Source organism: Taudactylus pleione, unplaced genomic scaffold, assembly GCF_031769625.1.
Source record: "Taudactylus pleione unplaced genomic scaffold, aTauple2 ptg000231l, whole genome shotgun sequence".
In the NCBI taxonomy this organism is placed as follows: domain Eukaryota; kingdom Metazoa; phylum Chordata; class Amphibia; order Anura; family Myobatrachidae; genus Taudactylus; species Taudactylus pleione.
Genome location: NW_028284633.1, coordinates 3,579,625 through 3,607,142, shown reverse-complemented (window position 1 = coordinate 3,607,142; position 27,518 = coordinate 3,579,625). Strand labels below are relative to the sequence as shown.

Below are 27,518 nucleotides of genomic sequence, written 5' to 3'. Positions count from 1 at the left end.
GCACTGTACATGGTATAGATGTACAGGGGTTGTAGTCACCAGTGTACTGTACATGACATAGAGATGTACAGGGGTTGTAGTCACCAGTGTACTGTACATGGTATAGAGATGTACAGGGGTTGTAGTCACCAGTGTACTGTACATGGTATAGAGATGTACAGGGGTTGTAGTCACCAGTGTACTGTACATGGTATAGAGATGTACAGGGGTTGTAGTCACCAGGGTACTGTACATGGTATAGATGTACAGGGGCTGTAGTCACCAGTGTACTGTACATGGTATAGAGATGTACAGGGGTTGTAGTCACCAGTGTACTGTACAGGGGTTGTAGTCACCAGTGTACTGTACATGGTATAGAGATGTACAGGGGTTGTAGTCACCAGTGTACTGTACATGGTATAGAGATGTACAGGGGTTGCAGTTACCAGGGTACTGTACATGGTATAGAGATGTACAGGGGTTGTAGTTACCAGGGCACTGTACATGGTATAGATGTACAGGGGTTGTAGTCACCAGTGTACTGTACATGGCATAGAGATGTACAGGGGTTGTAGTCACCAGTGTACTGTACATGGTATAGAGATGTACAGGGGTTGTAGTTACCAAGGTACTGTACATGGTATAGAGATGTACAGGGGTTGTAGTTACCAGGGCACTGTACATGGTGTAGAGATGTACAGGGGTTGTAGTTACCAGGGCACTGTACATGGTGTAGAGATGTACAGGGGTTGTAGTCACCAGTGTACTGTACATGGTGTAGAGATGTACAGGGGTTGTAGTCACCAGGGCACTGTACATGGTATAGAGATGTACAGGGGTTGTAGTCACCAGTGTACTGTACATGGTATAGAGATGTAAAGGGGTTGTAGTCACCAGTGTACTGTACATGGTATAGAGATGTACAAGGTTTGTAGTCACCAGGGTACTGTACATGGTATAGAGATGTACAAGGGTTGTAGTCATCAGGGTACTGTACATGGTATAGAGATGTACAAGGGTTGTAGTCACCAGGGTACTGTACATGGTATAGAGATGTACAAGGGTTGTAGTCACCAGGGTACTGTACATGGTATAGATGTACAGGGGCTGTAGTCACCAGTGTACTGTACATGGTATAGAGATGTACAGGGGTTGTAGTCACCAGTGTATTGTACATGGTATAGAGATGTACAAGGGTTGTAGTCACCAGGGTACTGTACATCGTATAGAGATGTACAAGGGTTGTAGTCACCAGGGTACTGTACATGGTATAGATGTACAGGGGCTGTAGTCACCAGTGTACTGTACATGGTATAGAGATGTACAGGGGTTGTAGTCACCAGTGTACTGTACATGGTATAGATGTACAGGGGTTGTAGTCACCAGTGTACTGTACATGGTATAGAGATGTACAGGGGTTGTAGTCACCAGTGTACTGTACATGGCATAGAGATGTACAGGGGTTGTAGTCACCAGTGTACTGTACATGGTATAGAGATGTACAGGGGTTGTAGTTACCAGGGTACTGTACATGGTATAGAGATGTACAGGGGTTGTAGTTACCAGGGCACTGTACATGGTGTAGAGATGTACAGGGGTTGTAGTCACCAGTGTACTGTACATGGTATAGAGATGTACAGGGGTTGTTGGCAGTGGCTACACGTGTAAATCCTGGCCATGCCGTGTATTGTTGGCAGTTGGCTACACGTGTAAATCCTGCCCATGCCATGTGTTTCGTGCAATTTGACGGCATTATTGCAATCAGACACTTGGTGACCTGTACGATGAGATCATTAAGAGTTATTGTCTTACTGAATACATTTAAAATTAATTAAATTAAAAGTTCTACTAAACCGGAAATGTATGTATGTTATGGAAATGACATCACGTCACCTTTATACATGTGTACATGTTACAGTACTCATACTATACTCTATACTGTGTACTTTATAACAGTAACATGTACAGTATGAATGCCATAAGTGACCGGCATGATGGTGGTGCATGCACAGACGCTATGTAATGACTGTAGGGAGCACCCTCTTTATATCCTGGGATCTGGTACCGGCAGGTCCTCAGGGACACGCTCCTCTCTGGTCTAAGGCTGCTGTCAGACATGGCGGCTTTGTTGGTCTCTTCCCCTTTGAATGTCTTATCTACCTGAATGGGAGACTCATGGAGGACGGGCATCTGCCTGGTCTGCTGACTGCCGGAGCCCTGGATGGACTCGCTGGAGAGCTGGATCCCCAGGTAAGTACAGCTGTGCACTGCAGCAGAGCTTTATAGCAACAGGCACAGCGCCTGATTCAGAGCCGGACGCTATTTGCGCTCGCTCGTTCAGAAAAAGGGGCCGGCTATTTAAATTTAGCGCTCGCTCTTTGCGGTCTGTTGACGCCTCTAAGTCTGAGCGAACGAAACATGCGCTCGCTATTTTGTAAAGACGCCCCCTGGCCGCTCGCATCCTACGTCATCTCCGCTATTTATTTGATTAATCGAGTACATCAAAAGGCATCTGAACTGCTCGCAGTGCTTGTGGTTGGATTTCCTACCGCAATCATGCGAACAGTTCAGGCTAAGAGACAACGAAGTGACGTGGTCGATGACGCTGCTTTGTTAATTATGCACACCCTTAAAACGCCTGTTTTGACCGTTTGGCACGCCTGTGTTCGGATCACCACTCCCCGTTTTCAAGCACCTTCTCGTTACCACCCGCAAATGCCTCATCCTGTCACTCAAATTAGCAGGCCCTCGCTGTTTTGTGAACACACGATTTCCGACCGCACTGACTGGTTGGCGCATGCGCATTACGACCCATACGCATGCGCAGATGTGTGAACATCGCTCTGAGCGAACGAGCGGCCGCTTACGAGTGGCTCTGAATCAGGCCCGGAGATACCGATTCCGTGTATCCAGCTTAGACTTATTACACCATGCTTATTGCCCAGTCTGAATGTGATCTGATGGGTGGGATGTTCACCAGACTGGACAGTGAAACTGGACATACACTCAGCAATGCTCATTCACATCAGCTGATGGAACGTCTGTCCTGAATGTTTATCGTTCACTGTATAGACCCTGAACGATAACTGTTCACAGCGTGAGATTGGCTAAAAGCAAATGGTCTCGGTCGTTTGGTTATCAGTCCTGTGTGTTCCTCCCGACCGTCATTCATCCAACTCAGGCGGTCAGTGGAGGTCGCCTCCGTACGTATTGCAGTGTTTGGAGGCTCTCTCCGATTATAGGCCGGTCGCTCCTCCCCTCGCCAGTCTGTCTGTTGTCTAAAAACCACGCCGACCTTTCTGTGTTGGCTTCGGTAACCTAAAACCTAAAACATTGCGCCAAATGTGACGCATTGATTCATTTATCCTGACACTATTTGGACACAGGTCCGTGTATAAAGCCATCGTGCCAGGTGACCTCAGTGTTTGTGGCCTATCCAAACTCCAATGTGCCTCTGTTTAGCAGTCCAACAGATGGGTCAGCGTGTAGAAAGCGGACTTGGGGGGGGCTTTCTGTACGGACTTGGGGGGGGCTTTCTGTACGGACTTGGGGGGGGGGCTTTCTGTACGGGGCTTTCTGTACGGACTTGGGGGGGGCTTTCTGTACGGACTTGGGGGGGGGGGGCTTTCTGTACGGACTTGGGGGGGGCTTTCTGTACGGACTTGGGGGGGGGGGCTTTCTGTACGGACTTGGGGGGGGGGGGCTTTCTGTACGGACTTGGGGGGGGGGCTTTCTGTACGGACTTGGGGGGGGGGGGGGGGGGGCTTTCTGTACGGACTTGGGGGGGGGGGGGGCTTTCTGTACGGACTTGGGGGGGGGGGGGGGGCTTTCTGTACGGACTTGGGGGGGGGGGGCTTTCTGTACGGACTTGGGGGGGGGGGGGGTGCTTTCTGTACGGACTTGGGGGGGGGGGGGGGTGCTTTCTGTACGGACTTGGGGGGGGGGGGGGTGCTTTCTGTACGGACTTGGGGGGGGGGGGGGGGGTGCTTTCTGTACGGACTTGGGGGGGGGGGGGTGCTTTCTGTACGGACTTGGGGGGGGGGGGGGCTTTCTGTACGGACTTGGGGGGGGGGGGGGGGGGTCTTTCTGTACGGACGGCTTTTCTGTGTGGAAACCATTCCATGTCTTCTAATTTCAGTGAGATGTGTTTCCAAACCTTCCATAATGCATAATTATCTGCCCACCCTAAATAAACTTGCTGGGTCCTCGGCGGGGAAGGAGAGATGAACCACGTCGCTACTTAAATACTTTGATAAAAGGACACACAACATCGGCACAAGTGAGCTGTACTGTCTCTGTTCTTCCATCCATGTACTAAGCACAGAATTGTCCCAATATCCCATCGCTGTCATGTAAAAAATCGGGACCTAAACGGCGTAAATTAATATTGGCGCGGTTTGATGTTATCACCATGAGATACAACGCAGATCCGCGACGCTACCTGCCCTGCTTACCACTCTGTCTACAGAGCAGCTTCACGTCACCCCAGGACAGCGGTGACAAACACCTGAGCATGATGATATAAAGGCGGGATTGTAAAGCACTGATGTGAGCTGGAAAGGAAAGAGAAACAATTAGGGACATCATTAAAAACTGATTGACAGGTAAATTGTAAAAGGGAAAATTAGATGATGATCCCCATGTTAACTAGTGACTGTCTGCAGTGTAGAGACTGCAAACATATATCTGATTGCTTGCTATATAACGCTAATGGACGGCTGTGTAGTGTTTGTATGTGCCTCCCAAGGGACCGGGGTAAGAAACGCAGTTTTCTAGTAAAACACTGTGTATAGGAATCTCATTATTTAATTCCGCAGAGACATCCTGATCGGAGCTGTTACAGGGCGCAGTATGACCGACAATATCAGTCCATGTGTGACTTGTAATGTCTGAAATTGGCTTATCTATATAATATAAATGAAAACAAAAAAAAAACCTTTTTATAATTTAAGGAGCATCAAATATTTTCCTTGTTGTAAATGTATGTTTAGAGATTCAGGTTGTTCTCAGATATTCTGGACAATTGCATTGATTTGAAATATAGTGTATTATATAAAAGTTTGTTACATAGGACCTGGTGACATCACTGGAGCACGAGGGCCTGACGCAGTGGCAGGGCTGTAAGTGTGGTCAGTATGGGGCCCGGAGGTGAGGTGTGGGCCTGGCACTGCCATGTTCCCTGTGCTCCCTGAGGCCCTGCATCGGACAGCTGTATGCGTAGTGGGTACATGCATCCGGCACACAGCCTACGTCTGTTCCTCTTAGCGGAGAGCGGGTGGTATGAGAGCATACAGCGGCATCGCTGCGCTATAACAAAGTGATATCTCGCCCCCGGCCTCCTGCTCAGCCATGTCAGCAGTTCCTAATGGATTGTTCCTGCCCAGAAAATATCTGCCACCGCTGCACGCACGGTACAAATAAATAGGATATTTTGGTCCTGATGTCTAATAGTATTTTCATGTATCTTTTTTGTTTTGTTTTTAGAATTCATCCTGCCGCCTCCCCCACCCAGCGATGACTCCGTCATGAGTCCGACCATATCTTTCCCCCCACCGCCCCCCTCTTTTGGGGACGATATCCTTGGTTCCCCCACCTCCAGTTTTCCTCCTCCACCACCACCGGAATTTGCAGAGCCGTTTCCACCTCCTGTAGAAGAGACCTTCCCATCGCCTCCACCGCTGGAGGAAACCAGCAGTGTGACCGGAACAGGAGTCCTCCAGGTAAGTGGCCTAGGACATACGCTGTAGAGTGGTTCTTACCGCTAAGGTTCTATATCAGAGGTTCAAATTTAAAGGGCACTGTCGCGAAATAAAGAAAAGAAACGTAACTTTCCGTATGTAACAGGACTAGCCGTCGCGTTCCTACATCTGCAGGATGCTTCCAGTGCAAAAATCCATTTATTGAAATATTAATTGGTTGCATCGTTCCGCATGACAGCTGCTCATTCATCTCCCTGCCCCCCCTTGTCATATTAGGGCTGCTGTAAAACCATTAGAACAAGATCTTCATGTTTGCCATAGTTCAGTGGTTCCCGAACTCGATCCTCCAAAGCATCCTAACATTCCAGATTTTAAGGCTATCCATGGTTTAGCACAGGTGGTTAAATCAAATTGACTGGAGTACTAATTAAATTACCACTAATTAAATTACCTGAGCTCAAGCCTGGATATCCTTAAAACCTGCATTGTTAGGGTGCCTTGAGGACCGAGTATCAGATCCTCTGCCGTACATGAAAGCTGGGTCACAGCTGTAAGTGGGGAACACGATAAAGTTGAGACGAGCGACGTAGAAAAGCTATAACCCATAAACTGCCTCGGCAGCGCTCTGGTTTGTCTCCATCCTGCCTGTCCGGTTGCTGTTTGGGGAACACCACATGTTGTGCATGCTGGAACTTGTAGTTCTACAATAACAGGGTCTCCTCTTTTGTAGACAGTGCGGTCTGGTTGCCCTTCGTGCTTGTTGTGTGCTTATATTTCATTTATATCTTTATGGGAAACGACTAAGAGAGGACATCGCTGCGCTGACCGCACTGCTTGTCCCCCTGTTAGGGAGCCGTGTGTTATGCCTAGCTATAGAATCTGTAGGGGGCACACTAAATAGCACCAATGAACAGCATAGCCCCCTGCGTGCAGCCTGCCCCACAGCTAGAGACCCGAATAACCAGAAAAAACAGATTTGTTCTGATATTCGCCTTTGCACAAAGGTGATTGGTTTTATGTGACCCCCCCCCCAACGCCCCCCGTCCATTATACCGAACAATAAATAAATAATAGACACGCACCCATTCCACAAATACAGATGCCGTTCCCCATTTCTTTGTGACTTAGATCAGCAATGGTTAGAGAAAGAGGAGAGAGCAGGAAGCATTGTATGGGGCTGGACATGTCTGTCTCCTGCTGTTGTGGAACTGTCTAGGCATGCTGGAGTTTGTAGTTCTAGAACAATAGAAGAGCCACAGGTTGCCCAACTGCTCTCTGCAATATTTCTAGGGCATCCCGTGGCTCTCTGGCAAGTCCCAGCACTGCTGGGGGGGGCAACAGCTGCCAGCTTCACCTTCCCGCAGAGCAGCGGGTGTGGGCAGCCGACAGGCACCGCTCACATTCTAAGTGTCTCAGTGACAGGAAGAGCAGGGCACAGTGTCCCATATATAGATCCTGCAATGTGTCATTTATCTCTATAAATACTATAAAGCGATAGTGTCCGTTATATCTAGCCCTCGCCCGTTTAAAGTCGCCCAAAGAATCTCTCCAGAATATATTCTCATTTTCACAGTATACGGTTTATACACTTCATGCAGTATTTGTTTAGTTTTACATGACTTTATATAGTACAAATGATATATGATGTCGAGTTCGCCAGATAGTGTGAGATGCTACAGATCTTTCATGCTGTAGATTTAATCTGGAATTCTCACCAAATAAAGACTGGCATGTAACTGCGATGCCCTGTACGTTGGGCGACATTGTGTTATGACCATTGTCTGTATATTTGAGAGTGTGGGGGGTTACATTATGAGGGGGTCTCACTAACTTTGTGTCTTTTCACAGGTCAGTCCACCTCCAGCTCCACCACCACCACCACCACCACCACCTCCAGCTCCACCCGTTTGTGCTCCAAAACCCGCTCCTCCATCTACTGTTCTTCCTAAACCTATTCCCCCTTCAACATTTACACCTAAAACACCACCATCTGCATTTAGCCCTAAGCCCGCGGCCCCTTCTACATTTAGCCCTAAGCCCGCTGCCCCTTCTACATTTAGCCCTAAGCCTGCTGCCCCTGCTACAATTACCCCAAAGCCTGTAGCCCCAGCTGCAGTTTCTCCAAAACCTACTGCATTTGTTCCAAAGGCTCCAACCCCCTACACGTCCTCCCCTACACCGTCCTCCTCTAACCCCCCACCTGTGCAAAGCTTTTCTTCTAATCCGGTGAGTGCACCAACATTTTCTCCAAAACCTGTTCCCTCTCAGACGTTCACCCCTAAATCTTCTGCTCCGCACACATTCTCCCCCAAACACATAGATCCTGTGACCGAGCCTGCCCATCCACAGCAGAAGTTTCCGATACCCCAGTCTACTGGCAGAGGGCCTCCGGCCATTTCAGGGGAGCTCCCTGCTTCCTCTGTGCCGTCATCTACACGGTCACCAGGATTTAATTTTGCACAGCAACGCGAGAGACCTCAAGTGCTTGAGAAAGCCAGGCCTGAAATTGAAGGGTCGCAGAGAGAGAACGGCAGGACCTTGGGACCCCAGACCGAGAACAACAAGAATTTGGGGTCACAGACGGAGACGGCTAGGAGCCAGGGAATAAAATTCAATGGAACACAAGTGCCAAAGTCGCAACCAGAAAGTTTTGCGACTAAGAAGCCACAATTTGACGGAGTGCAGACGAAAGGGCCTCAGCCAAACTTGCAACGACCTTCCGAGCCTGTAAGTGATGTTAATAGCAAATACCTCAGTGTAATAGATCAGATAGAGGTGTTGCAAAGTCTCCAGTATCCTGCTGGGACCAGAAGAACACCCGTGCCTCTACAGGGCCCCTTTGGTCTGGCTTCATAATATTTTATCCAGAAGAAGACCTCATTGAGAGAAGGAAGAACGTATATACCATTCCGTAGAGTGTTTAGATACAGAAGTTCTTGAATCTTCCTAGTGGCTCTTCCTTCTGCTCATTGAACAATTGTAGACAGATAGGATTCCAACTAACCCTCTGCCACCATGTACTCTCCCTTCTCCTACATCTTCCAGATAGAACTAATAGCTTCAGTAGCGCAGTGACTGTCAATCAATGTAAGAAGGGAGCGGTTGTGCTGTATTGCTCAGGGATAAGGCTGATATTGCTGTGAGCCGGCTGGTTTTACCAGTAGAAGTTAAAAGATCAGCATCCCCATTAACATATTTGCTATTCGGGCCTTTTTAATTAATTTTTTCCGACTTCAAACAAGTTTACATTATTGGTACGCGCAAAGTTCCCCCATCCGGCTTTTGTTAGCTCTTTACTTTAATTCTGTGCTTCTCAGTCATGCCTTTGAATCTTCAGGCTGTCCCTGGATACAATTTTATTAAATACGAGGCCATCCAAAGCTGTGTGGTGTCCCAGGGCGATAAAGCAAATCTCCCTGATGATGTAAATGGATTTCTGAGAAGCACAAAGAGAAGGCAGGAGGACAGGAAAGCCTTTGTAACTAATCGGCCTCCTCCCTTTAGTTTTAATGTAATCAAGAAACTTGGCACAACTTAATGAGTTAAGGCCCGCTCTTGGCATAATGTTTAGTTCTAGAACTCTGTGCCAGATTTTTTTTTTTCTTGGGCCCCTTTTTCCAGGTGTCGGGCGCGCCTCGGAATGTTTTAGGCCGCGTTGCTGCTTGTGTGTAAACCCAACCAACCATCTATCCCGATCAACATCTGATGTCATCAACGGTTGATCAAGACCCCCCAGTCTTCACAACGCCACTAAGCGCCAGCTCCAACCTATAGACACCCAGATTCCACCAGCAGTTAGAATTGGTCATTGATGGGAATACAGAAGAATAAATGATAGGTCAATCCGCCACCCCAGGCTCATCCTACACATAGGTTTCCACAAATCCCGGACAGCGTGTGGCTCAGTCACTTAGGGTCCTAGTTGGACAACAGCCACTTATTGCCCAGACCGCATCATCCATATCTTCATGTGTTGGCGCTTAGTTTCTTACTGATGTTTTGGGTAAACGTCCATCTGGTCTATATACATAAATGGGTAGACTTGCTTGCTATAGAATGTAGGCCATGGGGGATCTCCTGACGTAGGCTGACAAAGTGCCCGACTTGTTGTCTTCACATATGTTATTTCTCTCTCAGGATCAGCCGGCTGGTCCCCACGGACTTAACATGAAGGAAGTGGAAGAGCTAGAAATGCTGACGCAACAGCTGATGCGGGATATGGACAAGCAGCCCACAGCAGAGGCACATACCATGGGTACATTCATTCTTTCTCTGATTCATTCACATTCATTCATTCTCTGATTCAGTCATTCATTCTCTGATTCAGTCATTCATTCTCTGATTCAGTCATTCATTCTCTGATTCAGTCATTCTTTCATTCTCTGATTCAGTCATTCTTTCATTCTCTGATTCAGTCATTCTTTCATTCTCTGATTCAGTCATTCTTTCATTCTCTGATTCAGTCATTCTTTCATTCTCTGATTCAGTCATTCTTTCATTCTCTGATTCAGTCATTCTTTCATTCTCTGATTCAGTCATTCTTTCATTCTCTGATTCAGTCATTCTTTCATTCTCTGATTCAGTCATTCTTTCATTCTCTGATTCAGTCATTCTTTCATTCTCTGATTCAGTCATTCTTTCATTCTCTGATTCAGTCATTCTTTCATTCTCTGATTCAGTCATTCTTTCATTCTCTGATTCAGTCATTCTTTCATTCTCTGATTCAGTCATTCTTTCATTCTCTGATTCAGTCATTCTTTCATTCTCTGATTCAGTCATTCTTTCATTCTCTGATTCAGTCATTCTTTCATTCTCTGATTCAGTCATTCTTTCATTCTCTGATTCAGTCATTCTTTCATTCTCTGATTCAGTCATTCTCTCATTCTCTGATTCTCTGATTCATTCTCTGATTCTCTCATTCTTTCATTCTCTGATTCATTCTCTGATTCAGTCTTTCATTCTGATTCATTCTCTGATTCAGTCTTTCATTCATTCTCATTCATTCATTCATTCTCATTCATTCATTCTCTCATTCATTCATTCATAAATTTTCTCATTCCTTCGCTCATGCAATCTCTCATTCACATATCACTAATTTTCTGTCTCATTCATTCTCCCTCTCTTGCTTTCATTCTTTCGCATTCATTTTCTTTTACTTCAGTAACAGTTGCAGCATACAGTATATCTTCTAAAATGAGCCTAACAGCAATTGAACTGTAGTTATTAATAATGTACATCTTCTTGTACTTGAGCCCATTATTAGTGTTAGAATAATAGTATGGTATTGCCAAAATCAGGGGTTCTTCAAATGGCGTCAGACTAGAGGCCCAGGGGCTATACTGGGCTGATCGTCAGTTCTTTTGCCCACACGGCACTGACTGATTCCCCAGTGGTGCTGCCTGTGGGTACCCGGTGCCTCAGTGAGGTTTCCATGACTAACACAGAGACAGCTGGAAAGATTCACTGGTCCCTATAATTTCTATATGGATACAATTACATGTACCTGGCATATGCGGGGTCCCCTCATCCAAAAGTTTGTTTAGATTATTCAAAGCTTATCCCCTACCTAGTGTATGGGCGGATAATCTCCTGCGTATTGACTTTATTGCAGGTAGTTATGGCTTTGTTCCCCCGTGACTCGCTACACGCTGCTGGCGATACTTAGGCGCAGTGACATGAGGTGAATGGCTGGGGAGGCACATATGTATAAAAGCACAGTCTTTATATCACAACTATGGGGTATGAGAGGGGAGGGGGTATGACTGGTGGGAGTATGAGAGGGGAGGCGCTGCCTCTCCTACCTCCCCTGATTGCACGTCCCTGCTTAGACGACCAGTTAGAAGTTATACCATTATGCTCTGTGACTGTAATCATTACCCCTATTATCATTATATAAATAGCTGCCTGCAGACTCCGCGCTTACTCCCTTGGCGCTGTGCTGTAAACTCTGCGGTCTTCCCCTCTGTTCTGCCCCAACTGTGATTGAATGTGAAGTTCAGAAATAAGTAAATTAGAGTCCTTTGTGCTTTCCCTACACATTCATTTTTAGTTTTGCATTTAAGTGTTGGTGCAGCTGGTGAGCAGAATGAGAGTACAAGCCGTTGTATAAGACACAGTATCCTCTGAGTGACCAATATTTATACATCTGTTCTTTGATCCATCCTCTCTCTCATTGTCCCCCCCCCGTCCCCCCCCCCTTACCCAGACGTAGTTCTCAACCCCCCCCCCCCCCCTTACTTTCCCTCAGCCGGTGAGGACTGTATCCCCCCAACTATCCCCTCCTCAGCCCAGCCGAAGTAAGTTGATGAACGTTTTTACAGTTTTTCCCGATCTTGCACAGGTTAGCTGCTGTAATAATGACTTGTATAAGTAAATAAGCCTAGCAAAATATACCAGCTGCCCATCTACAGTTATGTAGTGGGAGGAGCAGGGTCCCCAGCAGCATAGAGTATATCAGGAGATGAGTGATGTGTTAGTGAGGACAGGGCTGCATGTGACAGGGGCAGTGACATGATGTGAGGAGGGGAATGGGGGCAGCAGGAAGCCACAGACTGAGAGTTATATAGTGGGAGGAACAGGGTCCCCAGCAGCACAGAGTATATCAGGAGATGAGTGATGTGTTGGTGAGGACAGGATTGTAAATGTAATGATGTGAGGTGGGGAGTCCATGCACTGATCGTTATATAGTGGATGGAATACAAGTTGTGTAAGTAGATGATGGCGTGTTGCATTGTGACCAGTTTGTGGGATTGGCGATCATATAGATACAAGAAGAGGATAATGTATAGAACCTTTTATTTTCTGCTTTCCTTAGATCGCTGTAAACTATGTGGCCAAGGACTGTCTAGGACAGAGACTGTGGTGAGAGCCGGCGAGCACTTATATCACGTGCACTGCTTCACATGTACCAAGTGCGACCAGCAGCTACAGGGGCAGCAGTACTACGAGTCTGAGGGGCGTCCGCTCTGTGAGGATTGTTACCAGGTGAGGTTATGTATCCGCGTTTCCCCTGAGGAAAACCAACTAGAGATAGATAGATATATATATTAGGGGTGTGCACCGGCCACTTTTCGTGTTTTGGTTTTGGATCTGGATCTTTCTTCGTGTTTTGGATCTGGATTGGTTTTGCCAAAACCACCCTTCCGTGTTTTGGGTTCTGGGTTTTGTGTTTTGGATCTGTATTTTTTTTTAAAAAAGCATAAAAACAGCTAAAATCACAGAATTTGTAGGTTTTTCTGCTCCTATGCTATTATTAACCTCAATAACCTTAATTTCCACTCATTTCCAGTCTATTCTGAACACCTCACACCTCACAATAGTGTTTTTATGTCCAAAACGTTGCACCGAGGTAGCTGGATGACTATGCTAAGCGACACGAGTGGGCGGCACAAACACGTGACCCATCTAGGAGTGACACTGCAGTGGCAGACAGGATGGCAGTTTGAAAAACTAGGCCCCAAACTGTACATAATGCAAAGAAAAAAAAGAGGTGCAAGATGGAATTGTCCTTGGGCCCTCCCACCCACCCTTATGTTGTATAAACAGGACATGCACACTTTAACAAACCAATCATTTCAGCGCCAGGGTCTGCCACACAACTGTGGCTGAAATGATTGGTTCGTTTGGGCCCCCACAAAACAAGCTGGCAATTAATGTGTCCCTGCACAAACTGGCTCTATGGAGGCAAGATGTCATCCTCATCCTCCTCATCCACCGATTCCTCACCCTCTTCAGTGTGTACATCCTCATCCTCACAAAGTATTAACTCGTCCCCACTTGAATCCACCACCACAGGTCCCTCTGTACCTTCTGGAGGCTGGTCTCCCTGGAAGAGCTGATAATTCATTTTGATGAACATCATCTTCTCCACATTCTGTGGAAGCAACCTCCTACGCCTTTCGCTGACAAGGTTCCCGGCTGCACTAAACACTCTTTCGGAGTACACACTGGAGGGGGGGCAACTCAGGTAAAATAGAGCCAGTTTGTACAGGGGCCTCCAAATTGCCTCTTTTTCCTGCCAGTACAGGTATGGACTGTCTGCCATGCCTACTTGGATGCTGTCACCGATGTAATCCTCCACCATTCTGTCAATGGTGACAGTATCATATGCAGTGACAGTAGACATGTCAGAAATTGTTGCCAGGTCCTTCAGTCCGGACCAGATGTCCAAACTTGGTCCTGCCTGCCCTGCATCACCGCCAGCGGGTTGCTTAGGATACCTAAGTTTTTTCCTGGCAGCCCCAGTTGCAGGAGAAAATGAAGAAGGAGCCGTTGACGTGTCACGTTCCGCTTCAGCTGACAGTGTGTTCACCAGCAGGTCTTTGCACCTCTGCAGGCTTGTGTCGGCCGGAAAGAGAGACACCACATAGGCTTTAAACCTAGGATCGAGCACGGTGGCCAAAACGTAGTGGTCTGATTTCAACAGATTGACCACCCTGGAATCCTGGCAAAGCGAATGAAGGGCTTCATCCACAAGTCCCACATGCCGAGCGGAATCGCTCCGTCTTAGCTCCTCCTTCACTTTCTCCAGCTGCTTCTGCAAAAGCCTGATGAGGGGAATGACCTGACTCAAGCTGGCAGTGTCTGAACTGACTTCACGTGTGGCAAGTTCGAAGGGCTGGAGAACCTTGCACAACACGGAAATCATTCTCCACTGCGCTTGAGTCAGGTGCATACCCCCTCCTTTGCCTATGTCATAGGTGGATGTATAGGCTTGTATGGCCTTTTGCTGCTCCTCCATCCTCTGAAGCATATAGAGGGTTGAGTTCCACCGCGTCACAACCTCTTGCTTCAGGTGATGGCGGGGCAGGTTCAAGAGTGTTTGCTGGCGCTCCAGTCTTCGGCACGCAGTCGCTGAATGGCGAAAGTGGCCAGAAATTTTTCGGGCCACCCAAAGCGTCTCCTGCACGCCCCTGTCGCTTTTCAGAAAATTCTGCACCACCAAGTTTATTGTGTGAGCAAAACATGGGACGTGCTGGAATTTGCCCAGATGTAATGCCCGCACAATATTGGTGGCGTTGTCAGATATCACAAATCCCCAGGAGAGTCTAAGTGGGGTAAGCCACTGGGCGATGATTTCCCTCAGTTTCTCTAAGAGGTTGTCGGCGGTGTGCCTCTTACTGAAACCGGTGATACACAGCGTAGCCTGCCTTGTAACGAGCTGGCATTTCTGAGATGCTGCTACTGGTGACGCTGCTGCTGTTGCTGCGTAAGGTGATACATCTACCCAGTGGGCTGTCACAGTCATATAGTCCTTAGTCTGCCCTGTTCCACTTGTCCACATGTCCGTGGTTAAGTGGACATTGTGTACAACGGCATTTTTCAGGACACTGAGGACACTTTTTCTGACGTTTCTGTACAGTCTCGGTATCGCCTGCCTAGTGAAGTGGAATCTAGACGGGATTTGGAACCGGGGACACACTACCTCCATCAATTGTCTAAATCCCACTGCACTAATGGCGGATACCGGACGCACGTCTAACACCAACATAGCAGTCAAGGCCTCAGTTATACGTTTTGCTTCAGGATGACTGCTGTCGTACTTCATCCTCCTCGCTAAGGACTGTTGGAGGGTCAATTGTTTAGTAAAAGTAGTGGTGTTCCTACTTCCTCTCTGGGATGATGAACGACTCCCAGCAGCAGCAACAGCAGCAGCGGCAGCAGTAGGCGTAGCAATGCAGGATCCTCCGGAGGAATCCCGGATAGGAGAGTCAGTCATGCCAGTGACATGGCCTGCAGGACTACTTCCGATCCTAACTAAGGAGGAAATTGACGAGGAGGGAGTTGACGGTGTGGTTTGCAGGCGCTTGGATACAACAGGACAACGGGATTTAGGTGTCCCTGGACTGCTTACGGTCTTAGCCAAAGTTTCTGAACTTGACAGTAACTTTTTATGAACGCGCTGCAGGTGCCGTATAAGGGAGGATGTTCCTAGGTGGTTGACGTCCCTACCCCTACTTATTTCACCTTTACATATGGTACATATGGCAAGACAGTTGTTGTCCGGATTTGGATAGAAATATTGCCAGACCAAAGAGGTGGAATGTTTGGTCTTCTGCCCAGGCATGACCGTGATGGGCTTTTTCATCCCACGGACAACAACTGTCTCCCCCGGAGCCTGATTTAAACAAACCACATCACCATCAGAATCCTCCTCGCCAACTTCCTCCTCAGCGCCAGCTACACCAGTATCCTCATCCTGTTGTACTTCAACAGTGACATCTTCAATTTGCATATCAGCAAGTGGACTGTGGGTGCTCCTTTCAGCACTTGCAGGGGGCGTGCAAATGGTGGAAAGAGCCACCTCTTCCCGTCCAGTGCTGGGAAGGTCAGGCATCGCAACCACCACCACACTTGGACTCTCCTTGGGGATTTGTGATATCTTCTTAGAAAGCACAGTTCTTCGCTGTGCTTTTGCCAGCTTAACTCTTTTGATTTTTTTAGTGGGAGGAGTGCTTCCATCGTCATGTGAAGCTGAACCACTAGTCATGAACATACTAGGGATCGACCTTAGCCGTTCCTTGCCACTCCGTGTCGTAAATGGCATATTGGCAAGTTTACGTTTCTCTTCAGCTGATTTAAATGTCTTTTTCAAGGTCATTTTCCTGAACTTTGCCATTTGGGATTGTATGTGCCCTCTACTATGACATTGGGCATCGGCCTTGGCAGACGACGTTGATGGCATGTTATCGTCTATGTCATGACTAGTGGCAGCAGCTTCAGCACTAGGAGGAAGTGGTTCTTGATCTTTCTCTATTTTATTTTTATCGGAGAAAGTTTGGTCCTCCATTTATGTTATATCGATTTGATATATACGTGCGGCTAAACACAGAAAATAATTTTTTTTTGGGTTTGGACTGGAGTGTACTTTCGGGGGTTACAGCACCCTTAACGGTCAAGCCAGCCGGCCCTTTACTTATGACACAGGCGCACGCTTGGCACTACTTTGTTGATGCACGTGCGGCTACTGCGCACACAATTCACAAACACAGAAAATAATTTTTTTTTGGTTTGGACTGGAGTGTACTTTCGGGGGTTACAGCACCCTTTAACGGTCAAGCCAGCAGGCCCTTTACTTATGACACAGGCGCACGCTTGGCACTACTTTGTTGATGCACGTGCGGCTACTGCGCACACAATTCACAAACACAGAAAATAATTTTGTTTTTGGTTTGGACTGGAGTGTACTTTGGGGGTTACAGCACCCTTTAACGGTCAAGCCAGCCGGCCCTTTACTTATGACACAGGCGCACGCTTGGCACTACTTTGTTGATGCACGTGCGGCTACTGCGCACACAATTCACAAACACAGAAAATAATTTTTTTTTTGGTTTGGACTGGAGTGTACTTTCGGGGGTTACAGCACCCTTAATGGTCAAGCCAGCCGGCCCTTTACTTATGACACAGGTGCACGCTTGGCACTACTTTGTTGATGCACATGCGGCTACTGCGCACACAATTCACAAACACAGAAAATAATTTTTTTTTTGGTTTGGACTGGAGTGTACTTTCGGGGGTTACAGCACCCTTAACGGTCAAGCCAGCCGGCCCTTTACTTATGACACAGGCGCACGCTTGGCACTACTTTGTTGATGCACGTGCGGCTACTGCGCACACAATTCACAAACACAGAAAATAATTTTTTTTTTGGTTTGGACTGGAGTGTACTTTCGGGGGTTACAGCACCCTTAACGGTCAAGCCAGCCGGCCCTTTACTTATGACACAGGTGCACGCTTGGCACTACTTTGTTGATGCACGTGCGGCTACTGCGCACACAATTCACAAACACAGAAAATATATTATTTTTTTAGCACTTGGGGGGAGCACCCCTGATGGACAGAGCACCCCCTGGACAACACTACAGCACTCCTTTAGGACTGGGACACTGCACAGGACTTTGGAGTGGACACAGCCCCTATGGAGAACTGACTGCACAACACAGTCCAGCCAGCCCCTATGGACTTTGAAGTAGTGGACACAGCCCCTATTAACAACAGCAGCACAGCACAACACAGCCAGCCCCTATGGACTTTGAAGTAGTGGACAACAGCAGCACTACACTACACTACACAGCCCTAACTCCCACCCTCCCTCTTCACTGTCCACAGCCGAGTGAGAAAATGGCGCCGACGCGGGTACCTTATATAGGATCCAAAACCCGCGAGACTCGGAAGGCGGGATGATGACGTTTTGCCTCGATTTCAGATCCGAGTCAGGCGGGAAAAGTCGAGCCTGACTCGGATCGGACTCGGATCGGGGGGGCTCGGGGGGTTCGGATTTCAGAAATCCGAACCCGCTCACCCCTAATATATATATATATATATATATCTATCTATCTATATCTAATATTTATTAGTAAAGTAGCCCAGCTCTCCCTGGAAGATGGCAAATACAGACTGGGTGCCCGCACAAAGGGACAATGCAGGAATAGAAATGGTACAGCGCTCCAGGTAAATGAACTCACGCCAACGTTTCAGTGCTTTAATATATAGATCAGCACTTTCCTCAGGACTAAAACATATACAATACCACCAAGTGCTCACCATACCCCAGAAGCGGGACTCCGTTCCCAGCTCGCGACGGCAAAAGATGACATCATCACGCATGGAAAATAACAGCACTAAATATATGGGGGTAAAGTTATACATAACTAACGGAAATTATGCAAACCCAGGTGGTCATTAAGGCCCTTGGGCGCAAGGGTACCTAATCGATGGATCCACCTTGTTTCAGTTTGGGTCCCCTATCACCACCCCTAATTGATCTGGGCAAATGGTCAATCATTCTATAGCGCTCGCTCTCCCCTGTGGCCGCCTGGCTGGGCTCGGCTAGTGGGTGAGAGAGTTGGCAAAAATGTCTCGCAACGGGCTGTTCACTATTGCCCATATTAATGGCGGCTCTGATGGCAGAGTGATGGTGAGTGTATTATATATGTCTTTTTTTATTTGTAATAGTCTTACACTGTGACAATGATGCGGTTTGCGGTAATAAATGGCCATGTATTAAGTACATACATATGAGAATCATGTCTATGATGGCGCCCTCTGCTGGCCGGTCAGTTGCAGTGCCTGTGGAGCTTTATGCAGATGAGGGGGAGGAGACCATGCTAAGTAGACCTTTGCTTAGAATTTAACAAAACCTAATAAACTAGTGGTTGCGGTTTATTGTCTCACAACAAGATTTGCGCTGCTGCACACTAGACCCAGAGGGGCTTATTCTCAATTCCTGCAGATTGGGGCACAATGTGCGCTCAGTTACAGCAAACATTCGGCATCTTAGTGTAAGTTAGAGAGTGAATGATTTAGTGCACATTTTGCACCTAAATCAGTATTATTAATGAAAGGCTGGTTGTGATGCTACTGTAGGTGGCTGGTCTGTGCTGTGGGTGGCTGGCCTGTGCTGGCCTGTGCTGTGGGTGGCTGGCCTGTGCTGTGGGTGGCTGGCCTGTGCTGTGGGTGGCTGGCCTGTGCTGTGGGTGGCTGGCCTGTGCTGTGGGTGGCTGGCCTGTGCTGTGGGTGGCTGGCCTGTGCTGTGGCTGGCTGGCCTGTGCTGTGGCTGGCTGGCCTGTGCTGTGGCTGGCTGGCCTGTGCTGTGGCTGGCTGGCTGGCCTGTGCTGTGGCTGGCTGGCTGGCCTGTGCTGTGGCTGGCTGGCTGGCCTGTGCTGTGGCTGGCTGGCTGGCCTGTGCTGTGGCTGGCTGGCTGGCCTGTGCTGTGGCTGGCTGGCTGGCCTGTGCTGTGGCTGGCTGGCTGGCCTGTGCTGTGGCTGGCTGGCTGGCCTGTGCTGTGGCTGGCTGGCTGGCTTGTGCTGTGGCTGGCTGGCTTGTGCTGTGGCTGGCTGGCTTGTGCTGTGGCTGGCTGGCTGGCCTGTGCTGTGGCTGGCTGGCTGGCCTGTGCTGTGGCTGGCTGGCCTGTGCTGTGGCTGGCTGGCCTGTGCTGTGGCTGGCTGGCCTGTGCTGTGGCTGGCTGGCCTGTGCTGTGGCTGGCTGGCCTGTGCTGTGGCTGGCTGGCCTGTGCTGTGGCTGGCTGGCTGGCTGGCTGGCCTGTGATGTGGCTGGCTGGCTGGCTGGCTGGCCTGTGCTGTGGCTGGCTGGCTGGCCTGTGCTGTGGCTGGCTGGCCTGTGCTGTGGCTGGCTGGCTGGCTGGCCTGTGCTGTGGCTGGCTGGCTGGCTGGCTGGCTGGCTGGCCTGTGCTGTGGCTGGCTGGCTGGCCTGTGCTGTGGCTGGCTGGCTGGCTGGTGCTGTGGCTGGCTGGCTGGCCTGTGCTGTGGCTGGCTGGCTGGCTGGCCTGTGCTGTGGCTGGCTGGCTGGCCTGTGCTGTGGGTGGCTGGCTGGCCTGGGCTGTGGGTGGCTGGCTGGCCTGGGCTGCGGGTGGCTGGCCTGTGCTGGCCTGGGCTGTGGGTGGCTGGCTGGCCTGGGCTGCGGGTGGCTGGCTGGCCTGGGCTGTGGGTGGCTGGCCTGGGCTGTAGGTGGCTGGCCTGGGCTGTAGGTGGCTGGCCTGGGCTGTAGGTGGCTGGCCTGGGCTGTGGGTGGCTGGTCTGTGCTGTTTCTCCTCTCCACAAACCTACAGTAGGTGCTCTTATAGATTGTGGATGTTCCTTCAGACACTGGGCAGCCCCTCTTCCGCAAAATACATTTAGAGTGCTGTGTGTAACAATGCGGTCTCTCTCTTCCAGGAGACATTAGAGTGCTGTGTGTGATTATAGTCTCTCTCTTCCAGGACACATTAGAGTGCTGTGCAGTGTGTGAGAAGAGGATTACAGAACGCTTGCTGAAGGCTATGGGCAAAGCATACCACCCGGACTGTTTCACCTGTGCCATTTGCCACCGAGCTCTCCAGGGGGAACCTTTTATTGTGGACCAGAATAACCAGCCACATTGTGTCGCAGACTACCACAAGTTAGTTTTGCTCTTCCACTGGCTGATTCCATTCCTCAACTGTGCCAGTCCCAACTCTGTGGCTGCCTGGCTGGGCTCTCTACCCCCATGACTGCCTGGCTTGGGCTTTCTTTCACCTGTGGCCGCCTGGCTGGGCGCTCTCTCTCTCCCCTGTGGCCGCCTGGCTGGGCTCGCTCGCTCTCCCCTGTGGCCGCCTGGCTGGGCTCGCTCGCTCTCCCCTGTGGCCGCCTGGCTGGGCTCGCTCGCGCTCTCTCCCCCCTGTGGCCGCCTGGCTGGGCTCGCTCGCGCTCTCTCTCTCCCCCCTGTGGCCGCCTGGCTGGGCTCTCTCTCTCTCCCCCCCCCTCTCTCCCCCCCCTCTCTCTATCCTCTCTCCCCCCCTCTCTCTCCCCCCCTCTCTCTCCCCCCCCTCTCTCTCCCCCCCCTCTCTCTCCCCCCCTCTCTCTCCCCCCCTCTCTCTCCCCCCCCTCTCTCTCCCCCCCTCTCTCTCCCCCCCTCTCTCCCCCCCCCTCTCTCTCTCTCCCCCCTCTCTCTCTCTCCCTCCCCCCTGTGGCTGCCTGGCTGGGCTCTCACTCCCCCCGTGGGCTATCCAGCTATGTGTACCAGCTTTTCTTCTTACTTTAATATCTGCCTCTTTTTTAGGCGGTACGCCCCTCGCTGCTCAGTTTGTGGAGATCCTATAGCCCCTGAACCTGGACGAGATGAGACTGTGAGAGTGGTGGCTCTGGAGAAAAACTTCCATATGATGTGTTACAAGTGCGAGGTGAGACGCTGACCACGTTTCTCTCTCCATTTCCCTGGCCGTGTCCTGTTCCTTTTGTCACTGCGTTCTGTCTAACTTTGATGAATATGACCCTAAAAATTTTTGCAAGTATGATGAAAAGAAAAGCTGTCATTTTTGGCCCATGCAGATCACAGGATGCAAATGCTGTTCCGCTTACTGCCTCGGCTCCCAGAGAACGTTGTGCAGGATGTTGGTTACTGCCCCGGCTCCCAGAGAACGTTGTGCAGGATGTTGGTTACTGCCCCGGCTCCCAGAGAACGTTGTAGCGTTGTGCAGGATGTTGGTTACTGTCCCGTCTCCCAGAGAACGTTGTAGCGTTGTGCAGGATGTTGGTTACTGTCCCGTCTCCCAGAGAACGTTGTAGCGTTGTGCAGGATGTTGGTTACTGCCCCGGCTCCCATGGAACGTTGTAGCGTTGTGCAGGATGTTGGTTACTGCCCCGGCTCCCAGAGAACGTTGTAGCGTTGTGCAGGATGTTGGTTACTGCCCCATCTCCCATGGAACGTTGTAGCGTTGTGCAGGATGTTGGTTACTGTCCTGGCTCCCAGAGAACGTTGTAGCGTTGTGCAGGATGTTGGTTACTGCCCCATCTCCCATGGAACGTTGTAGCGTTGTGCAGGATGTTGGTTACTGCCCTGACTCACAGAGAACGTTGTAGCGTTGTGCAGGATGTTAGTTACTGCCCCGTCTCCCAGAGAACGTTGTAGCGTTGTGCAGGATGTTAGTTACTGCCCCGTCTCCCATGGAACGTTGTAGCGTTGTGCAGGATGTTAGTTACTGCCTTGGCTCCCAGAGAACGTTGTAGCGTTGTGCAGGATGTTGGTTACTGTCCCGTCTCCCAGAGAACGTTGTAGCGATGTGCAGGATGTTGGTTACTGCCCCGTCTCCCATGGAACGTTGTAGCGTTGTGCAGGATGTTGGTTACTGCCCTGGCTCCCAGAGAGCATTGTAGCGTTGTGCAGGATGTTGGTTACTGCCCCGTCTCCCATGGAACGTTGTAGCGTTGTGCAGGATGTTGGTTACTGCCCCGGCTCCCAGAGAACGTTGTAGCGTTGTGCAGGATGTTGGTTACTGCCCTGGCTCCCATGGAATGTTGTAGCGTTGTGCAGGATGTTGGTTACTGCCCCGGCTCCCAGAGAACGTTGTAGCGTTGTGCAGGATGTTGGTTACTGCCCTGGCTCCCATGGAATGTTGTAGCGTTGTGCAGGATGTTGGTTTCTTCATGATAAAGATTCTGGCCTCAACCCAAATGGTGAAAAACAAATTTACACATGTAACCTCTTAGCCAATATTGTCATCCACACACACACGTGATCGCCACGTGTCCAGCTAAGAAACATGTTCAACACATACTGTATGTTCCTCCCCCAAACATGGTGGACACTCCTGTAATCTGGAGACCCCTCTGTCCTAGATAACACATCCTGTACCTCATTAGTACAATTTATTTTTATTCTTTTACATCTGACCCATCCATGTGTTTCCCATCAGGGTCTGTCAGGGGGCCATACTGGATGCGCTATAGCAGGTAGTCAGTCTATACATTTGTGTATATCCCATTTTAACCATATTCAAGAACACCTGAGCTTCGCCACCACCGAGAGGCCCTTTTGACGATTTGTCGCTTTGCCCTACGGCTATGAGAGCGGCCGCTCTGGAGTGTTGCCGCTGGCAGGAGACTGGCTCTGATTGGAAGGTGTGAGGCTTCAGCAATGACGAACCCCCACCTTATGCTATAATAAAATGTAGCCAAACTTATAAATATGATCATAACTAACAGGAGTCATTAGATACCGTAATTAAACACATACTGAGCCTATCTGAGTAACCTGAGATAAACATTCGGTCCAGTGAACCCCAGTACTGGAGGGCAGAGGTCATCTGGGTCTCTGTACATTCGAAGCCCACTTTAGGGGGCCGGAATACCTTTAACAAAGAACCTGACCCTTTCATATTGATTGTGGGCACTGGCGTTCAGGCCACAGATGAGGCACACCGTAAATGGGTTATAGCGCTCATTTTATAATAGATTAGACCATAGGGGGTCATTCAGACCCGCTCGCGAGCGCAGGACGCTCGCAAGCGGGTCGATGTTCCCCCTACTGCGCATGCGCACGACGGAGGGAGCTCCGTCGTGTGCATGTGCGAGACCTGGCTAGCGACGGGCTCTCAATCGCTCCGGGTCTCGCACCAAAGGGGGCGTGCTGTCTGTTGATTGACAGCACGCCCCCTTTGATGGGCGTGCCGGGGGCGTGCCTGCCAGACGGAGGCGTTCCCATGGGAACACCTACCGTCTGAAGCCGGCCCCACTGACATCACTAGTGATGTCAGTGGGAGTGATTTTGGCTCTGAATCAGGCCCATAGTCCGCTATAGGTTTTATGTCATACCTACATGAACTACCGATGGGGAATGAATATATTCGCAATGGCGCATCACTAGCGCGTGTTCATGAGTCACCTGGGATCACAGTCGCATTTTATTGTCCCTACCACGTTCTCCGCATTTGTTTGTCCGTCAGCCCAGCCAGTAAGCCTACGGACATCTCTCACTGTTTGTCCTCCCTCTAGGACTGCGGCTGCCCTCTTTCTATCGAGGCGGACGATTCTGGGTGCTTCCCGTTGGATGGCCATATCCTGTGCAAGAAATGCCACACTGTGCGTGCCCGGGCTGCCCTGTGATGCCATCGCTGCAGGTCACTCGTCACCACTACAAGATCCAGCCGCGTCCAGCAAAGACTCCTGGAGCGTCCGAGCTCTCCCGTCCACTCAGCTGCTTCCAATGTAGTCCAGTGTTTAAGGTTATTAACCAGTTTACAGCTGCTGCGGAGACGGCCGTCATTAAAGCTGCTAACCACTAGTTAGTACGTTTTGCTTACCTGCCAGAAAACCTCTCCTCCATCTTAGTGCCAATATGTTTTCTGATGTTTGTTTTTGTTTTTTATTTTGTTTTTGTTTTTTACAATTCTGAGCTCTCGTTTTTTATCTCACGACTGGAGCGAAATCCTCTCTGGACTAGAACCCAGAACCTTGTGTACAATCGGCCAGAAACGATAATTTTACTCATAAATTCTACAATGTAGATTCCAAGTTGCTAGTAATGGGGTAATGGTGGTATCTGTTACTACCTCCGGTCATTTTATAGTTGGTTATTTCCGGCTCTGAACGGCGCCTGTCTCCGCTATTTGCACTTTGGCTTTTCCTACCAAATGTAGAACAAAAACAAACGTATCCATAAACAGTTAACGGGCAAATTGAGAACAAAAAGGAGTTTCAAGAAAGTGGGTATAACATCAAATGAACTCCGTCAAGTCTGCAAAGCCGCGCTGAGGGGAACCGCAGATCCGAACACAATTTCATTTTCATTTCTTAAGTCTGAATATTTTTTTATTTTTGCTAAAGCAGGGGGGAAATAAAGGCGCATTGGGTCCTTGTCATTTCAGGCTCCACCGATAAGCAAGATGGCCGCAGTGACTTAGAGTAGAACTTGCACCTTTTGTGGCAATTGGAAGAACTCTGTACAGGATATTGTGATACAAGTTTTTTTTTTATTTTTTATTGCTGTATCTGTGTTCTCGTCACTGCCGAGGGACATCCAGATGACGTGCGATGCGCTCCATCTGAGCGGTACAGAAGTGACCTGATCTGACCATTTTACCTGAGCTAGCGGAAGTGTCTGGTATGTTCATATTAAAGCTGGCTCCTGCCCGCCATATTGGAATGAAACCTTGTAGCGCAGTTGTAGACTGGGACCTTGCATGTGGGTAGTGGGGTAAACTCCTTCTTCAGGGGGTGTGATGTGAATTACTCTGCATCCCACATTCTGGGCCCAGCTCCTGCCCAATTATCTATATTAAACCCTCCTCAGTCCTAGTTTTGTTATTAGTTTTGTAACACATGTAAGAATATGCCAATACAATATGCAAAAGTTTATTATGAGCCAGGAGAATTATACTTACCATTTTGTCAGACACTTTCCCCTTTTCCATTCTAGCTATGGCTTCTGCTTTTCCAGCTTAATTTAGGTTTTTAGCAATGTATGTAATGTGGCACTATAAAGGTGCGTACACACTAGACGATATGCTCCCTGCGCGATATCGTGTAGTGTGTCCCCGGCAGGCTGTGCTCAATGTCGTTCATGACATTGAGCACAGCCGCTGAACGATATCATTAACGATATCGTTCAGCGCCGGGCTCTCTCCCCCATTCCCTGACATGCAGCAACCTGATGACATCGTGATGACACCTGCATGTCAGCCCGATGAACGATGATGTTGAACGACCCGCGGGAACGTGCGTCGTCGTTATCGTTCAACTTTTTGGGCTTAAAAATGGACGATAAAGTGGACGACTGAACGATAACGATATAGTTATCGTTCAGTCGTCCACTTTATCGCCCAGTGTGTATGCACCTTAAGTCATTTTTAGCTTCATACATCGCGTCTCAATAGATTTACAGAAACAACGTGTATTGTTAGCTGGTAACTCTTGCCTACCGTTGTGCCGTTAAAACATTTCCCGGTACGTAATGGTGGTGAGAAAATAAAAATTTCCCATTCCGAAATGAACACTGTAATCGAGCTGCGCGAATATAGCTGAAATCTCCCTGGCAGGGACCCGTCTATCACAACTGTCTGTAGCCTTAATCTATGCACAAGCGCTCTCAGAGGGGCGAGATAGGGAGCATTCGTATGTCATTGTCATAGAGATGTAAAACGTTCCTGTCATCTGCACAATGTGGGTTCAGCCTCCGGCTTGTAGGGAACAGATACTGTAACGTCTTAATGTTGCAAAAACAGAAATTGTATTATATTCAGCGTTTATAACTTTGCGAATCTCTGGTTACTATGAGTTCCTCTGTTTTTGCTGGATACACAATGTTGCTAAATAGGTTTTTACGTTGTTTTTTGTATGGCACAGAGTGGGCTTAAAATAAAAACTATTCTGATGAGGACCAGATCATTTGTACCCCTGGTTTCACTGCTGGAGAGTACCAAAGAGGTGGACAATGGGGACGGTCATTTCAGGTCCACCCGGCGAGTGTTCCAAACATAATTGTGTGTCTACGGTGGGGGGGGGGTTGTGATTTTTAATGTCTGGGTGGGTGGGATTACAAATAGCCAATAAAACTTTTTTTTTTTATAAAGAATTCTTTTGTCTGGAGAATTTTTCCCCCCCCTGATAATGTGCGATGTTTGTGGCTGTACACGCCAGGAGCAAACGGTCCTTTGGCGCACTCCCCATTTGGAGGAACAGATGATACAACTGTCGCATGTTTGTAGAGCCGCCGAGACCTAAAGTCGGGGCCCAGGTGCCAAAGAAGATGTAGGCAAACATGGCGGTGTGACCATACCAATTTATCAATGCTAGTACTGGCCCAAACCCCCTTGGGCCCCTCAGAGATGCCAGGGGGTTATCATTACCTGCCCCCACCACCCTCTCGGCACCCATGGCCATTTGCAAGATGTTATCTTACTCCTTGGTTAGCCCCTTATATGGGGCAATATACCGCACATTACCTAAGGCCTGGAGGTGAGAACCCCTGAAACAGGGAATAGAGTTATAAATCTATTTATTTTTACTGTTTTGGAAAAATGAAACCATCAGCCGAGCTTGGTAAATCCCATATTATACATAGCGCCAGAAGGAAGAATATTAGCAAACGCTGAACATTAGTAATATAGAGACTTTCTGATGAGAGTGGTGATAGGTTTAAGACAGGCCAATTTGCTAAAGGGAGCGCTGTTCAGAGACTGTATGTATGTGGCGCCTGCAGTGCGATCCAGAACTATATCAGTCATGTGATTGTTACCGCCGCAACATTGTGAGCGAATCCAATTATACTGTGTATTAATCAATGGATTCAGTATGATCCCGACTGGTGAGTATTTTTTCTATTTACTAACCTACCCTCCCTTAGGGGTGCCTAACTCCCCCAACCCTAAGTCTCCCGGGGGTGCCTAACCCAAACCTCCCCCCGGGGGTGCCTAAACCCCCCTGGGAGCCTCTAACCTAACCCTCAAACCCCCCCTGTGGCTGTCCGCGCCAGGCTTACCTTCGATCGGTAGGCCGGGTGTCGGGCTCCTGGTGTAGGTCTAATGACAGGCGTCGGGATTTGCCGGGATTAGATAGTTGGGATGTCGACGGTCGGCATTTACACCGTCGG

General features: G+C 49.1%; 1 protein-coding gene across 5 annotated transcripts in view; it reads left to right on the top strand.

Moving 5' to 3' along the window:
- Positions 1-26,311, top strand: part of ZYX (zyxin) — a 39,022-nt gene extending 12,711 nt beyond the window's left edge. For all 5 annotated transcript variants that reach the window (XM_088479382.1, XM_088479381.1, XM_088479385.1 and 2 more), the window contains exons 3-9: positions 5,464-5,699; positions 7,527-8,405; positions 9,816-9,933; positions 12,493-12,662; positions 20,395-20,573; positions 21,213-21,333; positions 23,924-26,311. In XM_088479382.1, coding sequence (XP_088335508.1) covers positions 5,464-5,699; positions 7,527-8,405; positions 9,816-9,933; positions 12,493-12,662; positions 20,395-20,573; positions 21,213-21,333; positions 23,924-24,034 — 1,814 coding nt within the window. In that variant the 3' untranslated portion in view covers positions 24,035-26,311. The remainder of the gene's footprint in view (positions 1-5,463; positions 5,700-7,526; positions 8,406-9,815; positions 9,934-12,492; positions 12,663-20,394; positions 20,574-21,212; positions 21,334-23,923) is intronic.
- The last annotated feature ends 1,207 nt before the right edge of the window (positions 26,312-27,518 follow it).